Below are 12700 nucleotides of genomic sequence, written 5' to 3'. Positions count from 1 at the left end.
TATTTACACGTAAGGCATGAATATAGACCAGATTATGGGTAGGCATGAGTTTTCAGTTATCCGCTAAGAAATCAAGAGATTTGGTTGCAGAGAATTTGAGAGAAGACATTTCTCTTTGATACTACTTGCTCTTTTTTATGTTAGTACTTGAAGATAGGAGAGCAGTTTCTGTCCTATCACAGTGATGGTAATTTAGATACAGACAAGTTCACTTGCACCATAGTCTAAGGAATGGTCTTTAGTGAAGCTGACCAAATAGTTGAGTCACACATGATGAGTGTGTCTGCATCACGATTGTTATTTCGTCCAGGCTTCTTAAAATAAAATTAAATATATATATATATATATATGATAATGGGAAAATTCTTGCATTATGTAATGCACTCTAAAGTGCTGGATGATTGCAACTCACAATACAAATTAAACTGAAGGTGTTTCTGGGCAGAAGTGCGCTGCTATTTCAGCAGAGCCCAGCACCAGCCATACTCTTCCTATGAGCTTCACTAAGAGCAGATGAGGACTCCTGACAGATGTCTTTGGGTGGGTTTAGATTTAACTGCTTTCACCACCGCACCCTTTTTCCTTTTTATTAAAAGGAACAAGAAAGGAGGTATGCAAATAAATCCAGCTTTTAAAAATAACTACTGTTTCATTTGTGTGTGGGGGGGTGTCACCATAATCAGTTCAGCTGGAAAAGGATATAGTATAATATACAGGCCAGGTATCCAAAGTAAACCTGGTCTTTTCTTTTTTTTTCCTGTAAATTGGACTTGGATTGCTAAATGTATTATTGGCTTATGCTCTGCCTCCATTTTTTTTGTTGTTTTTTTTTTTCCAGTAGTTATTCAGTTATTTTTCTACATATGACATGCTCAAAGACACACCTTCTGACTAAGAAAATCATCTGTTGCACTCAGCAAACACACATTTGCTTATGAATTAATTTTACTTGTATGAAATAAAAATCTGCTACTGATTGCAGTCCCCGAAGACGTATCTCTGTAATACTCAGATGTCTGTTCTGTAACATAAAGTATTGATTTCCACCATCTTAGAAATATGGCTGCACTTTAAAAAGCATCAAGACGTTGCACTTGGTAACTACACCAACTTCTAAATTATATCCTGAAAATCACTGAGACAGTTCAGATGATGTGGCCGTTGGATTTCACTGACTGTATGGCATACATTAGACACAGGATTAAATTTGTTGGCAGGTACAATGTGCAGCCAAGATCATGTGAGCATTTAACTAAACCATTCAGTAGCCATGCTATTACTTCTATTTTGTTCCCCTCTAGTTGAGGGGAGGGTCTCATTCCAGAATTAATGTGAGGACAATGGGTTTTTCATTTCAACATCACAGCATGCAAGTATTTTCCTTTTATAAATAAATGAGCTGTCCATTTTTACTGGATGTCTGCAGTGATAACACATGTCCTTCTCTGAGAGAGAAGAAATTGCTCTGCAATATAGAATAACAATCAGTGTTTTGTCCAACTGTTATGCTGCTGATTTGATATCTTCCCTTTTCAAACTGAAATTGCATAGATAACTTTAAATGAATCTAGGGAAACAGGATACGGATCTCATTTAAACACAGTTCCATAAACTAAGACAGCACTTGTTTATTTTTTCCTTTGAAACTGTGGGAAGTCACAGCTCCACTGCTGAGGCACATTTGTAAGTATGCAATCTCACAGAGATTACATGAGGACCCCTTAAGTTTTTCCTCGCTGAAAGCAAGTGCAAGTCCTGTACGCTCACTGTAGAAAAACTACAAGGGCTGCTCCGAAAGTAATTCCTACTGTTTTATTATGTTGGCCCATGATGGCAGCAGAGGTTGAACCTTCCTGCCATTATTGTTGTATTTTGTTGCTGTGTGACAGATGGCAGCAGAGGGGCAGCCTGACAGAATGGCGTCTGACATGGAAGTGAGTATGAAGCAAAGGTGTGAAACTGAACTCCTCCATGCAGAAAAAGTTTCACCCACTGACATTCTGCTGAACATTTTTGGAGACCGAACAGTGGATGTGAGCACAGTGAGGCGGCATGTGGCACATTTCATCAGTGGTTACAGCAGCAGCAGTGGGTAACCTCCATTGGTGCAGATTTTTATGAGTGCAGTATGCAGGCTCACATTCATTGCTGGTGAAAATGCTTAGTTAATGATGGTGACTGTGTTCAAAAATAGTGTTTTGTAGCTGAGAATTTGCTCTATCAAATAGTGCTATTGTGCTCCTCGGATCTGTTGCAGTTTCCATGCAAATAAATAGGAGGCATTACTTTTGGAGCAAGCACAAGTGACTTAGGATTACTGCTCAAAGCAATACTGAGCAACCTCCTTGGGCTGCTGAATGCATTTCCTTCTACAACTGTTCTGTCATTTGGCTGAATTGCTACGCTCAAGCTTTCTGGATAAGCCATATATACTGCACTGCTACTTCATTAACAAAATTAACCTCATTGAAGAAAGAAGAAAAAACAAAAACCTAAAAATTTAACTGGCTACTCAGCTGTTATAAAGCAACAGATTCTATACAATATCCACCATATGGTTGGCTAAGGAGTTTTTGGGAAAGCAGTAAACAGTTTTCCAATTCTAGGAATCCTAAATTCTGTGCAGCTTTATTTTTAAGAGGTTTTAAGTGTAACACAAAGATGCTTTTTTTAGTGAATTCCAGTTTGTCAGCAATTCACATACTAAACCAGAACCTCTCGCAGTAATGAATGACCCCTGTAATATTTGCAAGGTGGTAACTGCTGGTGCAAGCAGACAGCTCAGAAACAGAGCGCAGAGCACAGAACCCTGCTTTAAGATGAATTGGTTAGAGTTATACAGGACTTGATGACCAGTTCTGAGTTTCACTAACTGGGAAATACTCACTGCAGCATCAGGTTCTGTGTTCGATTTATTTTTTTTTATATTTTCTGTTAGCAATAGATTAAATTTAATTGAGATCTAGAAAAGCACTTTTCTTTGGTAGAAGTCAATCAGAATTTATTAGGAATACAATAAATTTCAATGCCAAAAGCAAGAGAAAACATAGCTTTGATAAAAAGTGCTGACTATTCATTACGTGTCATCGGCATTGGCAGCAGCCAGATATTAATAATCAGTCAAGTCTTGAAGTGAAGAAATTAATGAGGGAAACTAAAGAGATTAATGAAAATATTCCAAGGTTGACCGGACTATGCAAAATCCTAAAAAAGATGGTTTAAAATTTATACATGGCACCAAAGAAATACCAGCAATCATAATATTAATCTGTGTGTACCGAATTTGCACTATCTGTAAAGAGAAAAACAACATCCACTCTGCATTTTTCCTGTCGGAAGCTGGGAGAAGGGCAGGCGTACTGTATATGTAATTTGAAGGATTACTTAATGCACTGATAAAGAGGAGGTTAAAAAATTCCACCCCTAAGTTCCTGATACTAAGGTCCCCATACGTGTGCGGAGTTTTGATGCCATTGCTCCTGCAGGTGTTGGGCAGGCACATAGGTGGGGGAATGGACCATCTCCTGGGGAGTGCAGCCCCAGTTCTGATCATGGAAAGAAAGGGAGCTGCCACTTCAGTAAGCTGGTAACTAATGCTATTATTCTGCTGTATAAAACATTTTAACTCAATTCCCTTCTGTGCAAAAGCTAAAACTACTTTGCCACCTCTAGGTGTGTGTTCAGAACATGCAGTTTGAACACTCAGTTCAAATTTATTGCTTGTGTTGCAGATCCTTCATTCTGAAGCTGTATCCCCACTATCAGATAATAAAATACTGGCTCTGAGAGACAGTTGCAGCACTCCAGAACGAGCTTTGATAAATGTTTAGCACAGAATACTGTTAACTGGAGGGACTGTTGCCAGCACCCTTGTGATCTCAGACCACTATCCTCACCTGACTGAGCTCTCAGCCTCTCCTCTCAGCCTGCTCTGACTCTGCAGCACCTCTGGCTCACAAGGCACTCTGTTCTCTCAATATGTGACTTACTGTCCTCACTTCTGTCTGCTTAGGTGCCATTAATGGTTTAAAATACAGCTCTTTAGTGAGTGCTCTAATTTCTGATGTTCATATGCTCAAGTAGATGAGGAATGACAGCTGCATCAGGTAGTGATTTGAAGTGGGTTTTAGCGCTGGGGTTTATTATCCACAGTACAGATAAAGGTTCCCACTGGCCTAATTCTGACTCACTCCTACTATGGGCTTAGCTTAATAAATGACATTTAATCAGAAAGAATAAAGTAATTAACCTGGGGCTGAGGAAAAAGATGGCAAAAGCTTGCTAACCTGGTAAGCCATCATCATTACAGGAAAGACTCACAACCTAAACTCACAAAAAATGAACAGCACAAGAACAAAATACAGACAGCTATAAAACTGACACTAATAAATGTTCTGCACGTTTTTTTCCTCCTTTCCCTCACAGCCCCACACCTCAAGAGATCAGATTTCTCATGCACAGACTTAAAAATGTGGACACTTCCAGCTCCTTCTGCTTTTACCCAAACTTCTTGGTCTCACTGAAGAAAATGTCTCTCTGAGAATTGTTGTCTCTCTGACAGTGTAGGTTAGCCACATTAATGAACTGATTAAAGTATTGAAAACATGAAAACAGAATGCAGCAGGTCACTTCAAAAATTGCACCACTGATCGGAAACTGCGAATACAAGGTGACGCTGTAGGAAGGTGGCAAATCTCCCAAACGAGCACATTAGATACATCTTCTGGCCACTCAAATCAAAACATATGGAAAATTTGTATGTTAAGTTGCAAATGAAAAGCAAATATTAAGCATATATAAAATAAATATAAAATAAATATAAAAGCAAATATTAAACTTGTAACATTAACTACCACTCTAATGCATGCAGTTACCGTGATAATAACAACACTTCTGTCATTACACTCTTGTTTAGAGGATTTTTACTTTTGCCCTCTTTTATTTAAAGATTTTTAATATATTTCTTCTTCCACTATTCACAGAGGTGGAAATGTGGAGAATGGCTCCCCAAGCTATGCAGTCTCAGCAACCACCACCCACCACCCCAAGTGCCTTGGTCCTTCCTTACTTCTTTTCACTCATCACCGGCAGTGGTTCAAAATTAATTCCCAGTACTGATCCCTGTTGGTTTGTATCCTGTTCTGGTTTTGTTGCTGTTTATTTGTTTTTAAACTCCTTAATGATTCTTTCAAAGAAACTGTTAGATCTAGCTTAATTCCTTTGCTGTTGAACTTCATAATTTTGCCTGCAATTTTGTCTCCTTTTAAGATGGAAGGTTTTTTTTAACAATTATTCCTAAATGCATCCTTTCCCCTTTTAGTACAAAGCCGACAAATCTGTTCTCTCTCCTATACAAAACCTGGGCTGCTTTGCTGAACTACAGGAACAGATGTCAGCTGAAGTCTGGGACATCAGTGCTACTGCGCAAGTTGCCAAGCAAATGAGTGAGGGCCACACGCCTACTGACTGTAAGAAACCTCGGATACAACAGCAGCTCTTGGATCTTATCTTAGCTTTGAATATTTTAACTTCTCTCTTTGCACCTGCGATCAGGTCTAGCATACTGATCAAATGTGAAAAGTGCTTGGCTTCCAACAGGGACCAATAAAATCAGAAAGGCTTTTCTTAGCCATTCTCGGCGCTCTATGTGCTTAAGTCTGCAACACCAGGCATTACTACAAAGTACCGAAGATACTTCGTTCTATGTTGGTGATACAAAACTTTCTGTACTACATGGAGAGTGTATAAGAAAAAGCAGCCATACTTTGACTTGTCTTTTCACCGTTTAAAGTATAAAATCTGCTATTTCTCATCTGTGGTGTGTGGGAATTCATTTTAAATCTTTTGAATTACTTCTCAGTCCAGTATTGCTCCTAAGCTGCATTGTTGTTTCTGATTCTCAGATGAAGAACACTTCCTATTCTTCCTTTTCTTTCCAATTTTCACAAAAAAAAAAAAAAAAAAAAAAAAGAGTTGGAGGTCTGTGCCAGTCCAAAAGACAAGTGCCTGAAGACTCATATTTCTTTGTCAGCTAATACGGTTTTCAGATATATAGGCTTGCCCAAAAATTGTGTATGTCTATAGGATTAGTTTCAGAAGCTTGAGCAGAGGAACTGCAGTTTACCAAACTGGAGTGATAGCACCTTCTTAGGCCACTGTGCAACAGCATTCCAGATAGTCAGTGGTTTATACAGGGCACGGAAGCAGAGTAGTTCCTGGCTTATATGTAAATAATCCAAGTATTTTAATTCCTGCTGTTCTAAAGAAGCAAAGCACAAGCTGGAAGATTTAAGGGCTTAATGCAGTTTTGTTGCTTCATCACAACAACAACAAAAATCGTTATAATCTGTTGTTCCAGGTGCTTAACTGCGATGTCAAAAATGTCTTTGAGCTGCTTGAAGGAAAACTGACAGCTACCAGTTCTGTGCAGTCCCATGCAGCTGTTCATCTGATCCCCAGGGTAAGCATTCACCCCAAGAGCTACTGCTGGAAAGTAATTTAGCTGTGAATGCCCAAAGGCATCCACCTTGCTCTGCTGTGCTCCACAGCAGCTGCAGGCATCCAGATACAGTTGTATGTTTTTGCCTTCAGCTATGAATGCCAAAGCAAGAGAAGGTATAGAGCAGGAATTAATACACACTCCAACTTTATACCGGACTCAAGGACTGAGCACAGTGTGTGATTCAGCAAGAAAGGCAGAGCTTAGGCCCTTCATTAGGAAGCTGAGTGTACATGATTAAGATCAGCAGCAGAGTAGTCACAGAAACAAACCAATGTCCAAAGGGATTCTGCAGGGAAGAAGTGAAAAAATACTTATTCCATAACAGTTCGGTAGTGAAGACTTTTTTCCTTTGGTAAGGTCTATACAGCTACTTCCCAAACACCAACGTTTGCTGTTTGTGCTTCTTGACAGCTGCTATAGTTTTCCATTAAAGTAACTCAAACATTTCAGAAGAGGTAGGTGGAATATGATGAGCTAAAGGTGTATGAAGAGAAATTATCTGTCCTAAAGCTTCCCAGCAAGCTTTTTTTTCCCACCAAAGTCTTCCTAGACTGAATGAATGATCACTGCTCCAATCATCAACTTTGACAGACAGAAAGTATAAAGCTTACATACTTCAGCAAATAGAGGTTCACCTTGATTAACAAATAACAAGCAGCTGTCAACATGCCAGCTGCAGGAGATAAAAGGGATGAAGAAGAGGCCTGCAGTTGTAAAGAAGGCTGACTTAAGAAGCAGGAGGAAAAATTATGGCTTGGTAAGGAAGAGGTATGCAAGCTAACTCTGGGACTTGCTGCAGAAATAGTGTGTTTTCCAGGTAAAAGGCCTAGCAAAGGTGAAGAGCTGATGGCAGAGATCTAGAGTAGGTCTGGTTTCTCCAGGTGCTCTGTACAGTGGTAAAAAGCTTAGCAACAGTTGTATGGGGTCACAAGATAGATGGCTGTATTGCTCTGAGGAGATGAGTGTTGAACAATGAAAGCAAGACCATAAGCATAGAAAGCAGCATGCTATCTGACTCAATATCTTTCTCTTTGCAATATGTCTTATTCTTACCCAGATTACTAGCGTCAATGTTTTGTTTTGCAATTTTTCTTTTGTATTGGATAAAGGATGACAGATCAGATTGCATTTAAGGACAAAGAGATCTTCAGTCTCAGTCTCCCTGATTTCGGCTTTCAAAAAAACACTATTGTTTGTAAAATCATCATGGTATTCAGTGTATGGAAGTTGCACAGAAGAACTATTAGCCACGAGTTAAAAATATTTATGTTCTCTTAACTTCATCCTGAAACGTTCAGGGTGAGGGCTATTCCTAGGCCAGGCAATTCAGACTCAAGTATAACAGCATTATTAAGCTTTGGTCTGTAAATAACTATTGATCTGAAAACCAATTAAGTTAGCTCTCCTCCAGATGTTGCTTTAAAGGTTTTTATTCTTCTTGCAAAAGCAATTTCTCATACAAGCAATTATCACTCATATAAATGCGTGCAACCAATCCCTGCTGAATATTCAGGCAGCTCTGTATTGTTTCACCACCTTCCTCTTTAAGATGGTGTTTTCTCCAAACTTTTTCCTAATATTGTTTGCTCTCTCTCTTCGGGCACCACACAACCCAAACAAACCTAAGTACATCATTTGCAGCATATACTACAGGCTGTGCTGGAGATAAAAGTATAAGATGATACGATTTCTATGCTACTTTCACCTGCCAGCAATCATCACAACACAATGTAGCCGTGAATGTCGAAGATAACGCCTAACTGCACCGCGTATCTCCAAAAGGCTGCTCCTCTTTGAGCATCGATTTCTTTCTTGCAGGAAGTTTTCCGCGGACGGGTTTTGCGTAAGTGCTATAAACGCGGTTCGGTGGATCTCGGGTAGCGGCAGCACAGCGGCCGCAGGGTCCTCTGTCACCGAGAGCATCAGATTTAGTAGGGGACGTACGCTCATAGGAGCACAATATCCCGAAAGTATTTTATTAAGCATGGATCAACTCACCGCTACAGCAGGAAAATCGGTTGTTATAGGAAAAGAAAGGACCAAATCCTCGTTTTCTCACTTTAATTTCTGCTATCCGCGCGGCAGGGAGGCATGGCGGCTGCGCGCCTCCGGGCAGGTCCCGGCGCGGCCACGGCCCCTCGCAGCCCAGTGCCGCCCGCGCCCGCGGGAGAGGCGCCGCCCGGCTCGGCACCGCGCGTCTCTTCCGCCCCCCGCCCGGTACGGCGGTGGAACAGCGCTGCCGCTCCTTCGCCACCTCCCGTGCGGGGTAAGGGACTCCGGGAACGCCTCAGCGGGCGGCACCCGCGGCCGTTACTCACCGGGCAGGCGACGGGGATCGGCGGGCGCACAGCTCCGCTCCGCTCCTCGCCGCGCCGCCCGCAGCCGTTACGCAGCGGGGCGCGGCGCGCGCGGGGCCGTTACTCCCCTCAGGCGGCGGCGGTGCGCGGGGAGGGGCGGAGAGCGGGGCCCTACCTGGGCGGTGGGCGGCCGGCCATAGCGAGACCTCGGCGGCGGCGGCGGGACCCTCGGCTCCGGCGGAGTCGGGGCGGCGGGAGCGCGGCCCCGGCGCTCTGCGGCGCCCGGCAGCCCGGCCCTCCGCCTCACTCCTCCCCTGCCCGCCCCGCCGCTCCCCTCCCGCCCTCACACCTCCCTCGGGGCGCGGTGGCTGCGCTCCCCCGGGCGGCGCCTCGGGAGTCGAGCGCCATCGCCGGGGCTTTCCCCACCTGCGAAGCGCCGGGTGGCGGCGGGCGGCCGGGCGGAACATGGCCGGGGCTGCAGGCGGCTGGTCCCGCTGGCTCTGTCCCGTGTCGTGCGGGGCTCGCGGTTCCGCGCTCCGCTGGTGCCGCGCAGCCGGGACCGGCCGCCAGCTGCTGGCTCCCTGCGCTCCGCCGTGCGTCCTGCTGCCCCGGCCCCGTGCCCATGTGATTCACGTGGCGGGTGCTGCCCGTCTGCGTCTGAGATGTGACGCTCGAGAATTTAGAGAGGGAGCCTGCTCGGGGCACTACGTCGCAGCCCGGCTTTGCGCTCTTTCAGGCTGGTTCATTTAGTTCTACTGTCAGAACTGTTTTTTTTTCTTCCCTCTGAGTCGGTGCTGAATGTTTTGCGCCTCAGCTTTGTCGTGTCTGTGCGCCCACGTCTGGGAACCTTTACAGCTATTAGAACTGACTGCTAGTCATAAAATTCTGAAGGGGTGAAGATTAAGAGCATCGGAGCCCCAGCGAGGCGAGGTGCAGACACAGCGTGTGCTGGGTTCGCAGGAAACCTTCACTCAGGGCTTGTAAATATCCAGACTCTGCCAGAAGCTCACCTGATGTCCAGTGAGCCCAGCTCCTCAGTCATCACTGGCCTCAGAGATGTGCTGAATAAATTCGGAGACTGAGAGGCAGGGCAGGAGATGATGGCAGCCAAAGCCATACTTTGGCAGTGATTTTTTTCCCCTGTACTCAGGAGACTCAGTGTTTTTGTCCTTTAAATGCTTTGTTCCAGTATCCTGTCTACACCTTGCTATTCCCTTTAGTTGCTGGAAGTCACGAAGCTTATTGAGATCTAGAAGGGGCACGTAGAGGGAATTATTATATATATTACATCAGGTTTTGTTCTCTGTTCAAGTTTACAGTGCATGAATCTAACAAACTTCGCATCTAACTCCTCTGGAGCAGCTGTTTTTCATCCTTCAGAAAGGCTACTAGATGAGTTTGTTGTCATTGCCTTTTGTTTAACCCAGAAGAGAAAGTTCGTGTTAATTTTTAAACCCTTCTTAAGACTGTGCTGAGGGTGTGGATTATCCCTGCTGTTGTAGCAGTCGATTTGTCAACTCATTAGGTGACAAATGAAGGTAACAGATATGATAGCTACACTGTGGTAGCCAAGGGCAAATGGGAATCAAAGCTTAGGATAGGTGCTGGCTTGTAAGTGGAGAGTGGAGAAGCTGAGAAAACTGAGCCAGTGGAGCCTCTTAGGGGAGCACTTGAAAGAAGCATGGTGGCCTGATGCCAGCCCATCTGGCAGCCCAGAGGCTGGGCTCCGAGTGAGTGAGTTGAAAGTCCTGAAATTCAGAGGCAGGCAAATCAGAGGTGTTACCTGCTGAAACATGAGTTCTGCTCACTCTTGAAACTGGATGACATGTTACCTGTGAGCATACCAATATGCTCACTGTGCTCAATGTTTAAACATCAGCTCCTCAGAAACCGCCCTTGCAGCACTGTGCTATCTTTCTTTTCTCCTCCTTGGCTGTCACCACACATGCCCCATGATTTGGTGTAATTTAAACTCCCTGGTCTGTTGCATCTCTTGATGCTGTTGACTTTGTCTCCCTTCAGTTCTCTTCTAATAGGCACTATTTTCCTATCCATGTAGTGCCTAAAATTTTCTATCAGCTTCCACTTGATCAGTTACTTTAATTTCATCCATCTTCTCTAAATCGCTTGTACATGACTATGCATCAGATCTCTGTTTTTGTATTTTAAGTGTCCTATTTTCCTTGTCACAGCATTGCCGTTCTGATAAATTCAATCCTATTGCCACCTGCCTTCTAATCTCACACACTTCCTCATTCGGTAGCTCGTCTGCTACTTCTTCACTGTCATGATCTTAACCTTTATTTGCCTCTGTTTAAGTATTTTTTTCTGTCCCAGATGTTTACTGTTACCTCTGTTACTGTCCACTCCGACTCTACTGAGGTGTCTCTTCAGGCTGCATTTAAGCCACCGATCTTATACTTTACTGAATTCTTCCTAAATTATGGAGAAGAGGCTCAAATATTACATACCTACAGGTCCTCTGTTTGTCTCCCATCTCTTAGCTTTTCTGTTATTCATTCGTTCCCTCACAACACACAATTCTCTCCATATCTTTCCTGTTCTCTCACTTTCTACTTTTACTTTCCCTCCCCTCCTTTTTTTTTTTTTGTTTGCTTATTTCTTCCAACCTTTTTCATTCTTTACTATTCTTCTCTGATAGGCAACAGTTTTCACATTCCTGTTTCTGGGTTGCAGAACAGCTTCTTCAGTACTGCTGGATGTTACAGATTTCCAGCAAAGGATAGTCTGGAGAAAGGAAATGCCCATTTTCTGTTAGTGATATTTGCAATCCAGAAGTTCTTAAAGCCTTTTCCAGTCTCATTTCTGATTGCCTGTTCTTGTGAATTGTCTGAGGAAAAGCTCTGTGTCACAAAGAGAAGTTTTTCCCTGATCAGTGGTAGGGATATTTGTTGCTCACTCTCTTCTGCGCATTTAGTCTTTGTTCTGGATGTGATATGGCTCTGAAACACATTTTTCCCATCATAGACCCTGCCACTCATTTGTCTCTTATTCCAGCAGATAGCACTGAGATTACACGTGTGCTGGTTCTTGCTTTGATTTTTATCATGTACTAGCAGTCAGTTTGAAACAGTCTCATTGTCATCCTGTGATTTGATTCCTTTTCTCTTTTTTGTGTGTGTTAGTTGCTATTTATTATCTGACTCTACGATCCTGCAAAAACTCTGCTAACCTATCTTGTACAGGCATAGGCTTTATTGATTCTTCTCACCCTTTTATAGCCAGCCCTTATCTTTTGAATTTCCTCACAATTACTGGAAATGCCCTCATTTAGGTCATCGGCTCTCCTCTCCTGTGAATGTCCCTACTCTTGATTTCTGAGCAACTGGCTGTGTGTGACTTTGTGCCGTTGTTCTCACTGCTTGATGGTATGGGTACATAGCCTGAAAAACCTCTTCCCTTTTCTGGAACTTGACTTGGTAGAACAGAACTGATTACTGTCACACGTTGACTTATTTCAGAGCTGTCACTGGGAGTGTATTTTTTCCTCAGCTTTTAGATATGAGTTGGCATCAGGAAGAGTCTATGTGGCAGTTTAGTTACTTTACTCTGTCTTCTCTATGTCAGCTTAGGACAGTGTTCTCATATGGAGTAACAGAAAGTTGTGGTCACAGAGTGCCTTTGCAGAATACAGGCTATTCCTGTTGTTTGCTTTCAGATTCTGCAGGTGTAGACTTTTCTAAAATTTCCAAGCAGCTACTTGAAAATAATTAATCGGCTTTTCTGATAGAATAAACTGCTGTGGGGTTGTCAGTTTGAGCTGACAGAAACTGAAACAATAGTTCCAAACAGAGCTGACTGTCACATGAGAAAATATGTCAGTCATTGCTGAAAAGGCAGAGGGAGTCAATCTTATACTGAGACTCTGAGTTGACTTTGA

The 12700-nt window shown here is 43.2% G+C and overlaps 1 protein-coding gene and 1 long non-coding RNA gene across 5 annotated transcripts in view; one reads left to right on the top strand and one right to left on the bottom strand.

Annotated features, from left to right (window-relative positions):
• LOC125697344 (SPHK1 interactor, AKAP domain containing) overlaps positions 1–9438 on the bottom strand; it is a 64097-nt gene extending 54659 nt beyond the window's left edge. For 2 of the 4 annotated variants that reach the window (XM_048954406.1, XM_048954407.1), the window contains exon 1: positions 9226–9438. In XM_048954406.1, coding sequence (XP_048810363.1) covers positions 9226–9266 — 41 coding nt within the window. In that variant the 5' untranslated portion in view covers positions 9267–9438. Of the gene's footprint in view, positions 1–8500; positions 8659–8974; positions 9078–9225 lie in introns of those variants that run through there. The other 2 variants (XM_048954408.1, XM_048954409.1) reach the window with 2 other exon arrangements.
• Positions 8686–12700, top strand: part of LOC125697346 (uncharacterized) — a 66146-nt gene continuing 62131 nt past the window's right edge. The window contains exon 1 of the long non-coding RNA XR_007378763.1: positions 8686–8768. This is a non-coding gene — a long non-coding RNA (uncharacterized LOC125697346). The remainder of the gene's footprint in view (positions 8769–12700) is intronic.

This window comes from Lagopus muta, chromosome 9 (genome assembly GCF_023343835.1).
Source record: "Lagopus muta isolate bLagMut1 chromosome 9, bLagMut1 primary, whole genome shotgun sequence".
NCBI classification, from domain to species: Eukaryota; Metazoa; Chordata; class Aves; order Galliformes; family Phasianidae; genus Lagopus; species Lagopus muta.
Note: the sequence above shows the minus strand (reverse complement) of the source record. Positions and strands in the feature narration are given on the sequence as shown.